General features: G+C 42.7%; 1 protein-coding gene across 1 annotated transcript; it reads right to left on the bottom strand.

The window, feature by feature from the left end:
* Nucleotides 1–7,586: 7,586 nt before the first annotated feature.
* ripk4 (receptor-interacting serine-threonine kinase 4) lies at nt 7,587–17,922 on the bottom strand. The gene is made up of 8 exons (XM_030068802.1): nt 17,638–17,922; nt 14,655–14,946; nt 13,099–13,247; nt 12,216–12,265; nt 11,048–11,206; nt 10,732–10,838; nt 9,783–10,023; nt 7,587–9,625 (listed from the first exon to the last, which is right to left on the bottom strand). Exons 1-8 carry the CDS (start codon nt 17,817–17,819, stop codon nt 8,376–8,378), a joined length of 2,430 nt encoding a protein of 809 aa, XP_029924662.1. The 5' UTR covers nt 17,820–17,922; the 3' UTR covers nt 7,587–8,375.
* Between the last annotated feature and the right edge of the window lie 664 nt (nt 17,923–18,586).

Here is an 18,586-nt window from a genome sequence, read left to right as displayed (position 1 = left end):
TGTTACAATGTATGTGGTTACCGTTTTATTCTGAAAGCGCTAACCTTGAAGCAACATGTTCTTCAGTCGGCGATTTATTTTGAAAGTTCCAGCCGGGACTGCCACATGGAAATTTTACTTCAGATTAAACATCATGAGTATATATCTATTTTATATACACTACTCACAAAAAGTTAGGGATATTTGGCTTTTGGATGAAATTTATGTAAAATGTTCACACTACAGTGATATTATATCATGAAAGTAGGGCATTTAAGTAGACGCATACACTGGTGATTTCCTCATCTCAAACAATTTCTTGAAACAAAAGCCAACAACAGTGGTGGATATACCACAACAAAAAATGTCAGTGTCAATAACTTGTCATGTGCCCTTGAGCATCAATTGCAGCTTGACAAAGACGTCTCATGCTGTTCACAAGTCGACTTATTGTCTGCTGAGGCATGGCATCCCACTCTTCTTGAAGGGCGGCCCTCAGGACATTGAGGTTCTGGGGTACAGAGCTCCAAGCCTCTACACGGCGACTCAACTGATCCCATAGGTTTTCTATGGGATTCAGGTCTGAGAAAGTGCAGGCCACTCCATTTGAAGTACCCCAGTCTCCAGCAGCCGTTCCCTAATGATACGACCTCGATGAGCTGGAGCATTAAACACCTGATGTGAATTTTGCCATTAAACTCCTTGTTAGAGAACAGCAACGACCTCGATGAGCTGGAGCATCAAACAGCTGATGTGAATTTTGCCGTTAAACTCCTTGTTAGAGAACAGCAACTTGTGCAAAAAGTACTGAAAGATTGAACAGTTGGACATGTGCATTCAAAAGTTTACAGAAGGTCACATTAAGTTCACCTGTAAAGGTTATAATGCATTTTAGGTTCATCCTGAAATTTCACCCGAAAGCTGAATATCCCTAACTTTTTGTGAGTAGTGTATGAATTCTCTCTCTCTCTCTCTCTCTCTCTCTATGTCCATGTGTGTGTGTGTGTGTGTGTGTGTGTGTATGTTTATACACAGTTTTTTATTTTGCTATTCCTCCTAGTGTTGAGAGGTGTATTTTGTGCGGTCTGTATGGTTCCTGTACAATGTCTGAACAGTCTGCAGATGTAAAACAAGAAGTTCTCAATTTGGGATCAATGAAGTACATCTCTCTCTCTCTCTCTCTCTCTCTCTCTCTCTCTCTCTCTCTCTCTCTCTCTCTCTCTCTCTCTCTCTCTCTCTCTCTCTCTCTCTCTCTCTCTCTCTCTCTCTCACGCTAGCACTACACTACAGGAGGCCAAAAGTTCTCGGCCATAAATGCATAAATGAGCATCATTTGAAAAGAGATGCTGTTATATAATGTACTACACAATGATTTTGCCATTGAGCATTGATTATCAGTCAGTGTAATTTAAAGCGCCTCACTGTCTGGGTTCATAGCTCTGTTGGGAGCTGTCGGTTGAATGCCATGCCCATTGGCACTTTAGTGGCAGTTTTGTAGGCTACACTACATCAGTGACTGTAATGAGTCAATGACATTTACCCACAGACAGCCACCAGGCAAAGCCCATTTTTCCAACATAGTCTATTCTGTGTGCCCAACATCTGTTGCATTTCAGGACACGGCAGCCAGTTACAAACATAGAACAAAGCTGCACTGCTGTTTATTTCATGCCATTACATGTTGCCAAGATCATACCATCAACACACCACACCTGTCATTTGACACAGAAGAGTAGCCACTCTTGTTTGAATGATTCTTTGCCATTAAATCATAATTCTGGGTTATGTCAGCCAGCCATCCACACTAAAAAAAATGTACGCACTTGTGGTTCTGTGAAGTGCTTTAGTTTAAAGCATCCACCCATTGCCTTATGTTAGAAAACATACTATGTGAAATCACGGAGAATGGAAGTGGGGTTTTTCAGAGAGTATGAGGATAGACCTGATAAAGAGTGTGCAGTACCACCTCCTGGTCAAAGAATAGTAGTGCATTTGCCCTCTAAGTCTTTTTGCTTGCGTGTGGATTATAAAACACAGGAGCCATAAATCATGATTACATGGGTACTAAAATAAACCAGATTATTAAGTGTGTTTTATATTATTCTAAAAAAAAAAATAATGAAAGTGGTGCTCCAGCAAGAGGAAAGCATGATTAAACAAAAAATCCTCCCTAAAACAGAATGCACATGATGATATTTCCATGAGTGTGGATAAGATCAGTCTTGATATGTGGTTATCAACAAGTCTGTCTGTCCCAAAGCTGTAAACAAGACTTGACATGATGTCATCAAGAGACAAATCCTGCAGCTGCTCCATTAATAGTCAGGAGGCCCTCTTGCTGACACAATGAGAATCTACTGTTTTTGGATGTGGGCATGTTTTTTTTTTTAGTGAGGACTTTTGTCACACCTTGTCACTTACTGTCGACCTGTTTGCCTAGAACACCCATGGAAATGTCTGTTTAATGTACTTTAAAACATAGGATGAAATAATTAGGTTATGTAATATGGTAGTAAGTGAAATTATATAGTCTGGTGATTGTCAAATAATGCCTATGGTAATTGTTTGAATTGGTTAAGTGGACAGTTAATGGGTTGTTTCTATAAGGCTACACAGAAATGTAATTGTTAGTTGTATAAATAATAAACCCTTTCTTTTCCCAACTGTGCCATCATAAACTTTGTCACTGATATAATGAATTCCCTCCAATTGAACACACTAACCTTCTCGTTCTCTCTGACTCTTAGTCTATCATTGGGTTGCTTTCCAAGAGTTCAAAGAGGTGTATTCAGCCTCTACAAAGACAGCCATAAATCTAAGAATTCATCACTGCCTGAATGCGCCCACATCCACTTCTTCACCCCAAGGCTACATCCGCAGGTTGCAGCTTGCCTCACTTCTTCAGAGGCAAGGGCTTAGATCTTGTTCGACTTGTTCTGTGAGGTTAAAATAAGGGGAGAGGGAAAAAAAAGAAAGAGTGGGGAGAAAAACAGCCCGCAGCTCTGTATGATTATTTGATTTCTGTTCTCTGAGCAACCATTCAGTGAAGGTACAACAGATGTTGGTGTTAGGCTGCTACTGCTGTTTTAGATAATCTGCCAGTAGTCTGTATCTCTGCGTGCAGAGTCACTGCTCACCATGTGACGAACAAGGGCAGTGTTTGATGTGGTGTCAGGCACAGAGGTTAATGGCCAGTAAACCGAGCTGAACTCAGTTTATTCACAATTTTATTTGAGGAATAGGGTTGAACTACCCTTTCAGGCTGATAGAAATCTTTATTATCAAAATTCATGGTATACATGTGATCATATGGTATCAAACTGATGACATATTGTCTGAAATTAAAAATAATTTTTTTGTTTTTCTTAGTGTTTTTTTTTGTCCTAATCATGATCCCTGACTGTTGTTCATAGCTTGTCCAGCAGTTATCCACTATATCACTGATGATAAAGGCCTTGTTTCACTTTAATGAATGGACCTGCAGTTAATGAGAGTTTTGAGGTTGCTCTGCCAGAGCAGTAAGGTGTGACTTAGCCAAACTGAAAAGTTTCCATTACAGACACACAGGGGACCAAAGAGAGGCCTTGTCTGCCACAAAGGAAATCTTACAATCTTTGATACGCTCACTGATCATTCTAGAAAAAAACATCAGGCATTCTGGGATGCTAGCAAGATAATGATTAATAAGATGATAAACTTCAAAATCTTCTAAAAGCAACAATACAGCATGGCTATAGTTAGCTCCGGTATTGCCTTAGGGGTGTAATAGTCTTAGTTGGTATTTTGAAACAGCAGTATGTCACTGAGCATTTTGGCACTTAACTTAGATTCCACATTACAAATGCCATATTTAAGTTGTCTAATTTAGTTGCATAAGTCACCACAATGAAAGTACTTAACTTTGTCACAAAGATCTTACTTTGTGCTTATTTACTGGAGCTATAGTAATTGAACACCCATTCAATTTCTGTGACTGCAGGTTTATAAACTCCCACAGGAGTCTGACGATGTTGCTTGAATACAGTTGCCACAGAAACAGAAGTCCTCATGTGATTTGAACAAATACTGAAGAATTTCCATTTTCAAACCAACTGGCCTGCCTCAACATTTCCATAAAACGACACCAACAAAGCCCGGTGTTAAAGTCTTCAGACTGCACCACAGGGAAGTGCAGCTTCAGCTCCTGCTACACCATCCTCCAACATACAGCTCCCCAGGTTAGTTTGCACTGGCATTACATTTCAAAGATATTCTGCCCATTAGATTCAAGATAACCAAACCTGTTTAATGTTGTATAATTATTTCTTTTCAGTTTGTGACACAGATCAGTGGTTGTTGTCTGGTACAGCAGACACTGCTGCCGTGCTGGGTTCTTACATGCAGCAACAGCCCCAGGCAGAGCCTATGCCATATTACACTCATTCATATTCAACTCATGGCTACCTCCTACCTCACCTGGCACCACGCAATTACCCTCAGTGGTTACCCTTGGTGCACCCTGGCCAGCAGACTGTATATGAGCCTGAGGGATACATCATGACCTCTCAGAATTGGCAGCCTTGGTACGGTAGGCACGATTACACAGGACACCATGTGGATAGTATCCTCTCAGCAGAAACACAGACAGCTCACAGCCTCATTCATCATCAGGCTGGAGACAGCACCCATCTGCCTGCTTTTCAGCTTGACGGAAGCACTCCCATGAGTCTGCACCCCAGGATGGCACCTGCTTCCCCAGTCTCTTTGAGCGACATGACTGAGCCAGACCACCAGATGATAGGGATTAACTTCACCCCAGAGGTTGTGTTGCTGGGGGGAAGCTATGAGGACCTCAAACTGTGAGCCTGATGTCCCAAAACAGGCTGAGCTCAGTGGTTTACCGGAGCCTGGATCTGCCCCTGCTCCTATGGTTACAGGTACACTGGGAGGGAAACCCACATGGACTAGTTTGAATAGCTTCGCTCATCACAATACATTTTACCTGAAATAATAAAATAAAGCTGCCCATGTCTAAAAATGTATATGCATAGTATAGGCCAGGGTGACATGGGATTGTAATTGCAGTACTGTATATAATTTATCCGGAGGCTCAGACTATCACAACAGCTGATCAGGTGTAGCGTTCTTCCCTGAGGAGGACAACCTGGAGTGCCAGTGTGACCTGATTCTATTTAGACTGACTGTAGTGAACCTGGACAGGGGAGAGCTACTGCTAATGATGGGCTGAAATGTATCAGTATTAATTGCATTCATAGTGCCATGTAGATATGCAAATTTAAAATGTTTGCTCACTAAAATCATTGTTGCTTCACTTCCCATGTCAGTTCTCTATTAGATATAAGGGGGCTCAGCTATGGAACGCCTATATTCAAATTGCATTTCAATCTACCTCACTCAAGAATTTCAAACATAGGCTTAGGTCCTGTCTGATGTACCAAAATATCTGAACTGACCATGTCTGACTATATAACTGATCCTTCTCTCGCACACAGACTCCCTACATTATTTTATTCATGTTTTTGTTTGATTGATGTTCCTTACTTTATGTTTGCTTGTTTGTTTAGTTGTGGTTTACATTACTTTTGTAATTGCTTATAATGCTCAGTGAGGTGAGATTTCTTCTGCAAGCGTTTAGGTTGTTGTTGTTTTAATCTCACCTGCACAACTTCCTTCTTTTCTGTTGTTGTGTTTCTGCTGCTTTGTTTTATGTATTCAAATGAATAAACAATTTTAAAAATGGTCTTATAATTAGCCTGTAACTGTTATTAAAGGTTACGTAATATTCCAAGTACTATTTTATGATTGAGCAATTGGGAGTGGAGTACATGCTTAGAAGTGTTTCCACATGATGAATAGCTGTGATGTAGTGCACGATTTTAAAGGACCGAGGAAGCCTAACAGGAACAGGAAAAGTACTGTTTATCTTTAATGATTTTTCAAAACTAAAACTGTCTTATAAAAAATGTGATCTACTCTCAAAGGTTACAAATTATACTTATACTTATACTACACTACAACAAAACAGTCTTCGAATGCATCTTGAAAATGTAAAATGTTTGTTTACATGTTGTAAACTATGAAGTAAAAATGTAATATTTATATTTTCAGTTAGGATGTTAAAGCTAGATTATGTTAAAGCAAATTTATCAACAATATATAATGCATTCAGAACTGGTAACATGGTCATTTAAACTGTGAGGGGTGCTTTGATTTGCATGGGGATGAAGGCACTGGATTTGTTGCTTTAAATAAAAAGAAAATTGTAGCCCAGAGGAATACAGTGCAATAAGTTACTGTATAAAGCAACCCTAACCTGTCAATCTATCAATGCTTACAACAGCCTTGACAAGAGAGAGCTGTGATTGGGCAACAGCTGCACATTATCTTCCCCATGAACGAAGCTGGGAGGGATCACCTGGCAGCAAATGAGATAATGTACTCTGCACACAAATAGAGGGGCCTCAGATTACACACATTTTACCAGTCATTTTGTGGGTCTCCGCAAACATGAGCTACAAAAGCAGGACAATTACAAGCGACAACCAGAGGCTCGTTGTCTCAGGTTACGAAAATCTGAGCCCTTAAAGTGTCAGGGATGGTATGTTAGTTTAGTGACTGTTGAAAACTTGAAGTGGTCTGAGGAATTAGCCAACAGGCTGGAACTGCAGGTAGAGTGTCAGCCCCCCCATCCCCACACCACCACCACACACACGCCCATCATCCTGCACCCTGCGATCCCCCTCGGGGGCAATTCCCATGGTCTGTGCCAATCTGAGCGTGCTTTGTGGGGTCTGGGGCAGAGTCATAATAACAACATTACAGACAAAGCTGCAGATGCAGACATGCCGATTCGGCCTGCCATCAAGGCACATAATTCCTAAACACATGCAGGTGTACCAGTGGCAAGAACAAACTCCCTCAGGGACAAAGACAAAATCTGAAAACACTCTATTGAGCTAGAAGTAACCCAAGGCTGGGCACGGTCCCACAGAGACAGAGATTTCAGTTATAACTGCTCTTAGATAACAAAACATCTGTGGCGAATATGACTTACAGCGATTACAAACGGCACAAATAAACTCATTTTTTTCTGATTACTGCAGCAGAAGAGATTGTTTTCACATGCTTGAAATTTTGTTGTTTTCAGTTCAAAACAAGTACTGGCAGAGTCTAGCAATTATTGTGCGTCTTGATCCGCCCACTGGTGAGTGCTTTCATTTAGTTTGGTATAATTCTGATGGTTGGAAAAACTGTGGTCCCATGGCAGGTTTCAAATTACATACCAAACCCTTTGAAAAAAATAAAAGAAATAACAGTTGTGCTTTAAAAAATCTGTATATACTCATAATTTGCAATAATTTGATACTATTTACTATTTTATGACTTATTTTGATGCACACTATGAATTTACATCTGAACTGATGTCAGCCCAAAAACACTGGTAAGCTCAGTTTTGGTGAGATTACCCTCCACTTTATCCTGGTTTGGTTTAGGCACTGCTGAATGCATAGGTGCAATATATTTCAATACAATTTTGCAATTTAGCATGGTTATAGTGTCATGAAACTACACACAGACTCTGATAGCTGAGTATTTTATTATGTTCCATTCCATTTGTGCAGTAAGTCAAAACTGTTTGCTGGATTCAACACCGCCAGTTGACTGGTTGATATGCAAGCCACATTTCACAACATTTGGCGACTGATTTTCTGGTTAAGACAAAAGCAACAAGTTCAAGCAAAATCAGATGCAGAATTTAAAAAAAAAAAAAAAAAAAAAAAAAAAGTGGCATGGTGATATAGCACTGATATGTAACAGGTCAAAGCTTATGGTAAATTTTATGGCTCTGATGATCTACACTCACCTGCAGCTTGTGCTTGTGACTAAATCTTGAGGTTTATTAAATATGACTTCCAGGTATACCAGCTGCAGTATGTTGTAGAAAAAGGGTAGAAATCCCAATAGGTCATGGAAAAAGTCCTAATTACAGCTCTCATAAGTACCATGTGCTTGTTAAGTTAAAAAAAAAGTAATAATAATAACAACAGAGGATAAGAAGAATTCAGTTCAAACAGAACAGAAGATACTGTGCGCTATTTATACTTTCTATTTACAGTGTACATATTTACATCAAAGCTTTTCCAACCCTTACAAAATGCTACAATGCTGAAGGGGTTTTTAGAGGTCCAGTAAAACCACAGAATCATACCGTCTGGTAATTGATGATTGCTGGCTGTTGTAATAACACAATTAAAAAAGTATTTACAAAAAGCTAAACAACAGCTGGTCTTTAAAGATTGGAGCAGCTCCGACCCCTTTCAAGGCACCCATGGGTCAGTCACTAAAAAGTACAGTGAAGACAGTTCTGCACAATGTTCATAGTGTCTCTGCTGATATTAGCAGGATGCGGAGGCGCACTGTGAGCCAGCAGGTTCTGGACAGTCACTGATATCGCGCTCTGTCAGTTTGAGAATGACGACTTTCCTCTGGAGTTGCCTGGCTACTGGTGGGTTGGGCTTTTCGGCGACTGGTTGCACCACACTTTCAGTAATGGAGTCCTGGCAGTGCTCCGGCAGCAGCATAGTGATGATATCTGTGTAACCCCCTTGCACTGCCAGGTGTAATGGACTGAGGCCCTGCTCGTCTGAGAGACCAGCCCCATCTGGGCAGTGGAGGAGGAGCTCTCTGAGAACTTCACAGTGTCCGCTCTCTGCCGCCAGGTGGCAGGGGGTGCGAAGGGCTTGGCTGCTACTGGAAGGGTCTGCCCCCTCCTCTAGTAGCATCTTGACCGTGGGTAGGTGTCCTCGCTGGGAGGCTAGGTGGAGAGCAGTGAGGCCCTGGCTGTTCTGCGCCTTGATGTCCGCCCGATGTTTCACCAAGAGACGAGAGGTGCTGGTGTGACCCGTCTCAGCCGCCACATGCAGGGGTGTGTTTGACCCAGCAGACGTCTTGTGAACATCCGCCCCCAGTTCAATGAGGATGCGTGCCACTCTGTACTGCCCCCTCTGGGATGCCAGGTGCAGTGGTGTGCGCCCATCTGTCGTCTGCCCGTCCACATCGGCGCCGGCCTGCTTGATTAGCAGTTTGACGATGCCCAGATGCCCCTGCCAGGCAGCCAGATGCAGTGCCGTCCAGTTGTCCTTGCCCTTGACTCGAACATCAGCGCCACGGCTCAACAGCACGCGGACTACATTTTCCTGGCCATGTTGGCAAGCAACATGGGTTGGCGTGCGTCCCTGGCCGTCAGTCTCATTGATAGCAGCGCCCCGGTCCAGCAGCAGGCGTGTGATGGCCTCATCTCCATTCTGGGCAGCCCAGTGTAACGCTGTGTATTGGTCCTCATCCTTGGCGTTGACGTTAGTGCTTCGTCGGCCCAGCAGAAGTTCCACCAGGGGCTTCAGGTGTTTCTCGGTGGCCAGGTGGAGTGGTGTGGAGCCACGAGCGTTGGCCAGATTGGGGTTAGCATTGTTCAGGAGGAGGAACTTGACGGCCTCTTCGTTGGCCAGAGTGACAGCATGGTGGAGTAGGCTGCCTCCTCCATCCAGAAGAAGGTCAACGTCCTGAGGCTGGAGGATCTTCATCAGCTTAGCAATGTCCTTGGTCCTGATGGCCTCGCACAGCTTCCGCTTCTGGACCTCAGCAGAATCTGTGCAGCAAGGAGGAAAACGACAGGTTTGAGCCAAAAGTCAAAAGTAACCATCTGCTTTTTTATACAAAGAAATACACAGTGTGATCATGATAAAGCAATATTTTCCTTTCGAAATCCAAGATCATTTCATTTGAGATTAACAGTCAACCCTTACCGCATATGTTTTCCTTCTCAAAGGAAAGTGTGATGGAGTCTTGGGAGGAGAAGGCTGAATCTATAGAAGAGATGCCAGACAGCCTCTTGCAAGTGTTTTCTTTGCTGCGGAAGCCATCCTCCTTAACACGGTCAAAGCTCCTCGAGATCCCAGAATCCACCTGGCTCAGCAGCTCTGACAAGCTATAGTCTTTTTCTGGCAACATGGCCGATTTTGGGCGCACTGACTTGCTGTCTTTAACCTGTAGAAGATAAAGACAGATCATCAGACATCTAAACAATTTCTTACAATGCATGTTGAATGCTGACATTGTGATAAATCACTTGTTTAAGCCAGTCTAAATCATGTAAACAGCACATCATTCAAAAACTGCTTATTGTCTTTTCCAACAGACAGAAATTATTCAACAACACCTGTCCTTCCTCATGAGTAGACTTCTATCCATTTCTTGTCATGTACAACAAACACCACGGAAATGACAAAGCAAAGTAAAATGCCACTGGACTACATTCTTCTTTTCTGATGCAACTGTTTGTCGGGATCAAACATTGACACAACAGCCTTATAAAAACAAGAACATGTCTAGTGCACCTTACAGATAAGCAGTGGGGCCTCTTAAAATACTGTCTAAGTGGGTAGTTATATAATAACACTTGGAGGGAGAATGCATGCACTCTGCTTAAAAGGTATGAGGAGGTGGGGAGACTCAAGTAAAAGAAGAAAAAGAGAGTAATTATTGCTCTTGTGTGAAATCCACTGCAACACTGTTTTTTACTTCTCACTATTCTTCTTTTCCAAATTCAAACAGGAGTTCACTGTCATGCCTGTAAAACTTGTGTACCCTTTTCAAAGCACATTCAATGCTTTTAAAAACGCATGGCTGCCTATTGTAAAAATCATAGCTCCGTTCCTGAAAAGCCAACAGAGAAAAGGTGGTGTCATGTTTTACCTGGTCTGTGCTCAGTCCATTACAGGGCGTGGGCTCTGGCTCTGGGGTTGGAGTCTTGGGCTCCTCTTGAGGTTTAGAGTAGAGCTCCTCAGCTTCAGATGTGATCTCTGAAGGGAGGAAAGGCCAGGGTCAGGTTTCATTAATAGCAAGGATGTGATCAGAGAGCAAAAATAAACATTTGAAATGAAGGCCAGTGTGTCTATTTAAAAAAACAAAAATCACACAAAAAAAGAATATGTATTTCTTAATGGTTTTCTTAGTGTTTTGCCATTTAAAAGAAGGCCCAAGGGCTGCAATCATTCTGTTGGCTACTTACCCTGGAAGCTGGGTCTGGCTTCAGGTGAGGTGGCCCAGCAGCGCTGCATGAGGCCCATGAAGCCAGTACAGGCTGCTGGTCGACAGCGTGGCACTGCCCCCAGGTCTGGACGCACCCCTTTTACCACCTTCACCATGATCTGCAGGATATTGTTCTCTCCTAGGAAAAAAACAATGGAAGACTCTATTTTTATCACTGACCAACTTCTGGACATGCAGTTGTGCACAGAATCAATAACGCCACACAGTCCAAATTCTGATTGTATTTTGTTTAGTTTTGTGTTCAAGGCAGACGTCATTTAATACTTCAGCTGATGAATGTGAGTGCTCTGAAGACAAATTCTAAGGACCTCAAGTCTCTTCACTTAACATGCCACAACACGTGATAATATAAACTAAAGTATTGGGAGGCTCCAGTGCCAATATTGACAGTCAATTAGGCTTGGCTTTATCACCATCTACCTGTGTGCTCAGATAAGGGTGTATGTGCTGTTGTTTCCCACGGGAGCCGAGATGGAAAAGCTTTCAGACTTCCTTGGTTTGGCCTCTTTGTATCTGGCTATGGGATCAGCCAAGTCAATGATTCAGAGCAAACAAGACCGAGGCCTTATAATCACAGGTACTTCAGCTCCTATTGTAGCCATAATACCCTTCACAAGGGGAGGAGGAAGATGTGGCAGGATGGTAAAGAAGCCCTTTCTCTCTTTTTAATTATGTCTGGATCGACCTAGGCAGTGCCAATGCCAACTTGGCTACCCTCATCTACAGTCCACAACTTAAAAGGAGCCACATTCCTTTGACAGAAATGCTACCTGATAGGCCTGGGAAAAATAACACTCCACTTGTCAGTCTAGGCCTATCCACCTGCGTGCCCTGGAATTCACCAAGTAAACAGTCAAACATACACACACACACACACACACACACACACACACACACACACACACACACACACGCTATCTCTACACTTCAAATATTTTTAACCTGTATTCAGGCGCATAAGTGCATGCATAAACTATATATCCATGTCACCTGAGATCTAAGAGTACATCTTACATTACTTATTACTTACAATGATAAACAAAGCCACATTATGGGAAATAGTTTCACATCTGCGGCGAAGAAAAGCTTTGGCACCTGTGTGGGTACATTTTATCTACATGTCTCACCTTGGTAGGGCTTCTTCTGTGTAAGAATTCCCCAGATGACGATGGAAAAACTGGAATGAAACAAAAGTGAAAGCCGTCAGTATAGAGCACATGTCAACAACAATCAATCCAGCTTTTATTTACCACTAGAGAGGGCAAGTCAGGGTAAGCTGAAGGCTGCTTTAAAAATTAGAACTGATATGTTTCAAAATAATCCACCAAGAATTTTCAGAGACTTGCTTACTGTACAAACCAATGTGCGATTTTCAAAGTCACATGAGGAAATAGTAGTTATCACATGAAACAAACAAAAAATCTTCATCTTGCCATTTTTTTTAGTCTTGTTCTTGTTTTTGTTGTTTTTCTGCCAGTGAGATGACAAAATCCCACTTGTTTCAATGCAGTTTCACTTGTTTCAGGATTTTTTTTGTAGGACCAAGTGTAAATATGCTAAAACAAGGCCAAATAACACATATCAGCCCGCTAGAATAAAGAAAATGACACTTGATTCAAGAAAATTCTGCAAACAAGTTGATTCGCATTATAATCAAGTGGGATTATTTCATATTAATGGCAGTTTTTTAAGATTTTAAGAGTGACTATGTGACTAAAGAATTTTTTTAATAGTGTTTTTACCCAGTTCAATTCCCTGCATCAAAAGCCATTAGCCTTTCTATGTTTAACATAGAATAACCCATTCACCCATTCACAATCTATTTTTAAAGGCACAATATATCACTCTATTCCATTCTTTTTGATTTTTATTTACTCACATGACTGAGTACACAACATAGCATACAAATGGCAGGCACAGTTCAGACAGGCAGCAAACACCCATCCAAAAACAAACACACCCACATTCACACATGCACGCTTGTATACACAGACTACTGAAGAGGCCAACCTGTAGACGTCATGCTTGGTGTCGGACACCCTGTCCTTCTCAATGATTCTCTCGGGAGGCAGGTAGGAGATGGTGCCACAGAAGCCATCTCTGCTGATGTCATCAGCTCGCGACAGACCGTTCCACCTGGCCAGACCAAAATCTGATATCTGCAAAGGGGAAAGAGATCAGATAAGAACCTTGACTACAGTAACCCAACCGCCTTTCCCATACTTCCCTGACAACGATGACTAACTTTGCCCAGTTGTGTGAGTAGCAGCTAAGCCCTCATTATGTGCAGTCAGTGGAATGATGAGGGCAACCCAGCCATGTCCCGGCCTGTAGGAGAGGAGAGGCCCTCTGCGCTTGTGTTGAAGAGCGCACGCCCACACTCTTGCATGTACGCACATAGACATGCTCAGAGAGACAGTTAATAGGAGCTGCATGAATCCTGTCAGGACAGGCCCAGCTGAGGTGTTTACATCCAGGTATTAAACCAGTAGAGAAGTGACAATCCCCACCCATCGCTCTCCTTCCAATTTAGCTTTTCAGGAGGCTGGATGGAGGCTAAAGAGACACCTGTCTGCCCAGAGCATGTGCACAGCTGTTGGCTCAAATGGATGAGAGTGGATAACAGACCACCTCACAGTTACAATTCCTCCTGAACTAACCCTAAAATTTCATATATTCCCCCTTTTCTTGAGTCTCAAGGGTGGAGTGGAATAGCCTGTACTACAAATTCATGTCATTGTTTCACTGATAAAAATACCAAATCTGTAACATTTTATTCCATTGATAACTATATGATCCTTTTCCATAGGAATTATATGTGAGCTGTGCCAGTTCATATGTGAGCTGACCAGGATTCAGACATGACAACGCTGTCTCAGACATGAATAAGCTGTGTTGTTTCTCCTATTCATCTCTCCTATTCTCCTATAAGATTGCCATTGTTTTTTTTTGTTTTGTTTGTTTTTAATTGGACATTTCTTGGCAATCCATAATTTGGAATACATTGTGGTTTGTGTTTTGCCTTCTTATATCTAATGAAATGGTGACTTGACAACAAAATGAATGAGACCAAAGGGAATTATGTGTACTTGCACCTCTAGCTGAGCTTGAACTGGTGCGTAAAGTTAAAAAATGGTTTTAAAAGAATTTAGGACCAAAGTATGATGGTCCAGGTATCATTGTGGCTCAAAGACTCACACAAGCACCTGGATATATAACTACAGTGATATTACAACTTTTGGACGAATTTGGCAGATGTAGCCACACTTTTCTGTAGCTTCCACTTTGTACATGTTAACATTTACTTCACTTCATGACTCAACCCGGCTCAGCGTGAAGCAATCCATCACACACACCTGCAGCTGATGAGTCACTAGTCATGGCTGCATCTTCATCAACACACATCCTTTTTCTGTCTGCTCTGCTTGTCCTCAAATGTTATCGACATAGAGGTCAGAACAATAGACAGCAGCATCACTTCCTGCTGTCTCTTGCTCTTACATTTTCAAGTCAATGCCAGCAGAAAAAGGAGCCATGGAGAGGTAAAAAGCATGAATTCGCTCTACCTTGACATGATAGTGTGCGTCCAGCAGGATGTTAGCTGGCTTCAGATCCAGGTGGAGCAGCGGCGGGTTCATGCAGTGGAGGAAGTTCATTCCCACTGCGGTCTCGTGGATGATTCGGAAGCGGAGCTCCCAGGGCAGCGGCTCGGTTGCCAGCAAGGTCTCCAAGGAGCCCGTCTCCATATACTCCATCACCAGGCCCTGAGGATCCCCACAGATCCCATAAACAGGGAGGATGTAGCGAAACTTGGCCGCCTCCATCTTCTTCGCCTCCTCTAGCAGTTCTGCACGCTCCCTGTGATGAAGACAAACAGTGGTTAAAATTCATTATTTTGCTCTGATGTGCTTTCCGCTCTGGTGTCCAGGCAATTTGAAGAACTGCCTTAGATTAAACATTTCAGATTAGGCATTTAGATCTTTTGCTGGTTCACAGAAAGTTCAGGATGCTCTGTCTTATTACAAAATATTAACCCACTGGTTCTGAGGCCATGTTTGCTGAGCCTTAATATTTGGCACAACTTTTGTTCTAACCTGAATTCCATAACACATCATCCTCAGTGAGTACACTGCTATGCAAAATGTTTGGCAGCATTAACCTCACAGGCGGTAAATGTGTGACCTCTGTAGACATGAATAATTCATTGACCAGTGTAACTCCTAATATGCAGGCCATGCTTCAAACTGCTATGTGCACTTATAGCCGAGCAAGGTCTTAATGACATTCCTGCCAAGCCTGGAATGCATCAGCAGAGCGCAGTAGGCTTGAACAAAGCCCTTGTTCTCAGGCCTGTTGCTCAACCTTTGCACAATTCCCGTTATCAGTCTGCCAGCCGTGCACTCTGACATGCCTCAAACAGACCGGTGTGGGTCATGCATGACCTCAGTGTACGGAATTTAGAGGAAATGTCACTTTGTAAACACAACCTTTTGATGACGGCAAGCTGAATTAGCAATGGTTGCAATCACAGGAACGCAGTTCCTATGGTGGCAGAACTCAGTTTACTGAACCGGAAATTGTGTTAAGTCCACCATGTATGAAAACAAATTAGATGCACAAGTTTTAGATGAAAAAAAAAATCTGATGTAAAGGAGTCTCTTATATGGTATTAAGTTACTCAGACAATCATGTTCTATAGGAGGGTAGACTGCCATATTAGGCCCTCAGATGTACTACAACCAAATGAGGCATATGTCAAGAAATCTGACAGGCATGAACAACCCAAGCTGTACATATAAGAGAATGGGCAGGCACTCGTTTGCTAAATCCTCAGCTTAACCCAAAGCACTCTTCAGCAGCTCCTCAGAGCCAAACAATGTCCCTCCTTTAGCACAGAGGCCCGGTAAGACCGGTTCTACAGCTTCAGTCATTGTCTTTGCCACACAGCAGCAGCCTGCAACCCAGGCGGACAAAGATGGCATTGTGTTGATGTATGTGTGGGTCAATGTGTAAGTTGCAGCCAAATTACAGTTTATAAATTTTGCAGATGTTTGGGGATGATAACATCTTTAGGTTTAGAGAATGCTATGAGTCATGCTACAGGTTATGTGTGTGGGGTGGCTGCTTTAGGGCCAGTGCACAAATCTCTACATCCTGTTTATGTGCTGTGCTTTTTATGAGGGCTCTTGTGACACTGGCTCGAGGAGAAATATGACAGACATCAGAAGGTTGAGCCATACCTGTGAGTGACTGCACGTTGCCTAAAGTGACATGAAGGTTAAAAGCAACCTGAAGCACCTCACTGAACATTTTTTAACTATGCACACTCTCGGATGACAAACGGGTCAAAGTGGATTGAGTGCTTTACAATCTATGTCCACAGACTGCAGCTCTCCCATCAGCATAATCTGTCATCTTTGAAGATGCAACTTTATACAGCAGGAAAAATGTAACAGGTGCTCACACAAGTTCAAACAGGCAGGTGCAGTGGTGCCAGTTCAGCTAATATCACCTGTTGGACAAAATGAGAATCATCAATGCATCACAGGATGGACTATGACACATCTGGCTTCAGGTTAAAGACCAGACATAGACATAATCCGGTGAGGTAAGATTTGTTTTACCTCTATGAACTTCCTTATGAGCCCAGTGTGTACACACAGCCAAGGACGATGGAAACTTCCATGTTGACATACATACAATAGGTGACAAGTCATGCAGCCCCCCAACCACCACCACCACACACACACACACAAGCACTTTCAAAATATCAATTTTGAGAGACACAAACAATGCCATAACAGTCATACACACACAAAATGTTACAGCATTCCAAAGTGCTGTGTAATGTCTATCAGTGCCTTGAGAGGAAGACCCACTTTTCCTCCCTCATTTAAACACATATTTATTTAAATCAGCCCCCCCCACCCCCACATGGGACTCATGCATGTGAACACCACTGTGAATTGGAGAAAGCTGCTTTGAACTTTTCTTGTTTGGGTCTGTTGTGTAATGCAATCAAGCAGCGGCCCGAAGCACTGTGAATTGACTCTTGAGGTGCGCAGGCTTCTCAGAGCTGCCAGCAACAGAACTGAACACAAACACACACACACACGCATATATACAAAACAGGCAGAATGTCTAAGAAGTAGTGTGTAATTTGCTGCTGAGAGGGCTTTCTAACTGCTCTGTGTGTACTATGATTGGAAATGAGTGAGTCACGCATTCCACAGTATTCACCTTCCAAGGACTTTTCACCTCGCAAGTCTTCACTAGCACTACTGTACTCTAAACTTTTGTCTGTGCGCCAAACTGTTTGAACATAAGCAATCATGAGATAAACCTGAAAGAAAAGACCTGGATAAGAGTGGATCACTATTTATGCCACTTTAAAAACAAGCACCAAATACAGAAGTACAGACTGACCCTTTTGAATGAGTTCACATGTAAATATAAAATCACAAAGTGCAAATCTAAATTACTTTAGACATATGAGCACAAGGCACAATCTACATGGACGAGCTGCAGACCAACAGCTGGAACACTTACTTGTCATCCACATGAAGGCAGGGAGGGCACTTGATAGCCAGCCATGTTTTCCACTGTACATGCCGGACTTTGTATACTTGTCCAAAGCCACCTGAGCCTATCTTTTCCCAGCTGCCAAATTCAGAGGAATCAAAGGTCCTCAACAGCCCCATGTTCCCATGGGGAGAGTCCGGTACATCCATATCCGTGCCAGGAAAACCTTCAGGAGGGTTAAACTCCTCTTCTTTACTTGTCTCCAACGCACAATCTCTAGAAGTGAACGTACACACGAACCTGACTGAATGTGAGCTCTTCCTTGTTTTTGCCCCTTGCCTAAATCCCTGTGGCTCCTCCCTCTGTTCAGGTGAAGAGAGGGGAGGGGCTTGAGGCTGTGATGTCACATCCTGCTTTTGCAACACAGGGAAGAACAGGCATGCCAGACCACAAGGTGCTCCTCTATTTGCTTTTAGACCATGTTGTCTCGAGAAGCCCCCAAGTACCAAGCTTTCTCATATTTCCACCATGCAAAAGGGAACATAATGTTTTTGACAGGGTTGAATTCAAGAGGCCAGGAATGTGCCATTTCATAAACACACCTTTGTCCCTCTGTGGTCCATTATCTAGCTAAAGAACCCTAAGGACAGAAGGGGGGATATACCTTAACAATGGGTGGGTTATGTGATATTGACAGAGCAGGGAATGTGTGGATTCATGTCCTCAGCACAAATCTACTCATCAGGAAGGGTTAGTTAACACCTGCCGGCACAGCTGATGCCGGTCATAAAGTCTGGAATATGTCAGTGAAGGCTCCAAAACCATCAGCAAACACTGAAATGATATATGAAATAACGACACGTGTAATGAAGTCGTCAAACTTGCAGAGCTCAGGTTCAGTTGGGGTATTAAGAGGATGTGATGTGTCGTTCTTTAATATTGGGTTAATCTATCTTAAAAGGCAAATACATAGCCT

This window comes from Myripristis murdjan, chromosome 14 (genome assembly GCF_902150065.1).
Source record: "Myripristis murdjan chromosome 14, fMyrMur1.1, whole genome shotgun sequence".
NCBI classification, from domain to species: domain Eukaryota; kingdom Metazoa; phylum Chordata; class Actinopteri; order Holocentriformes; family Holocentridae; genus Myripristis; species Myripristis murdjan.
The sequence above is the reverse complement of the archived record's forward strand: the minus strand, read 5'-3'. Positions and strand labels throughout refer to the sequence as shown.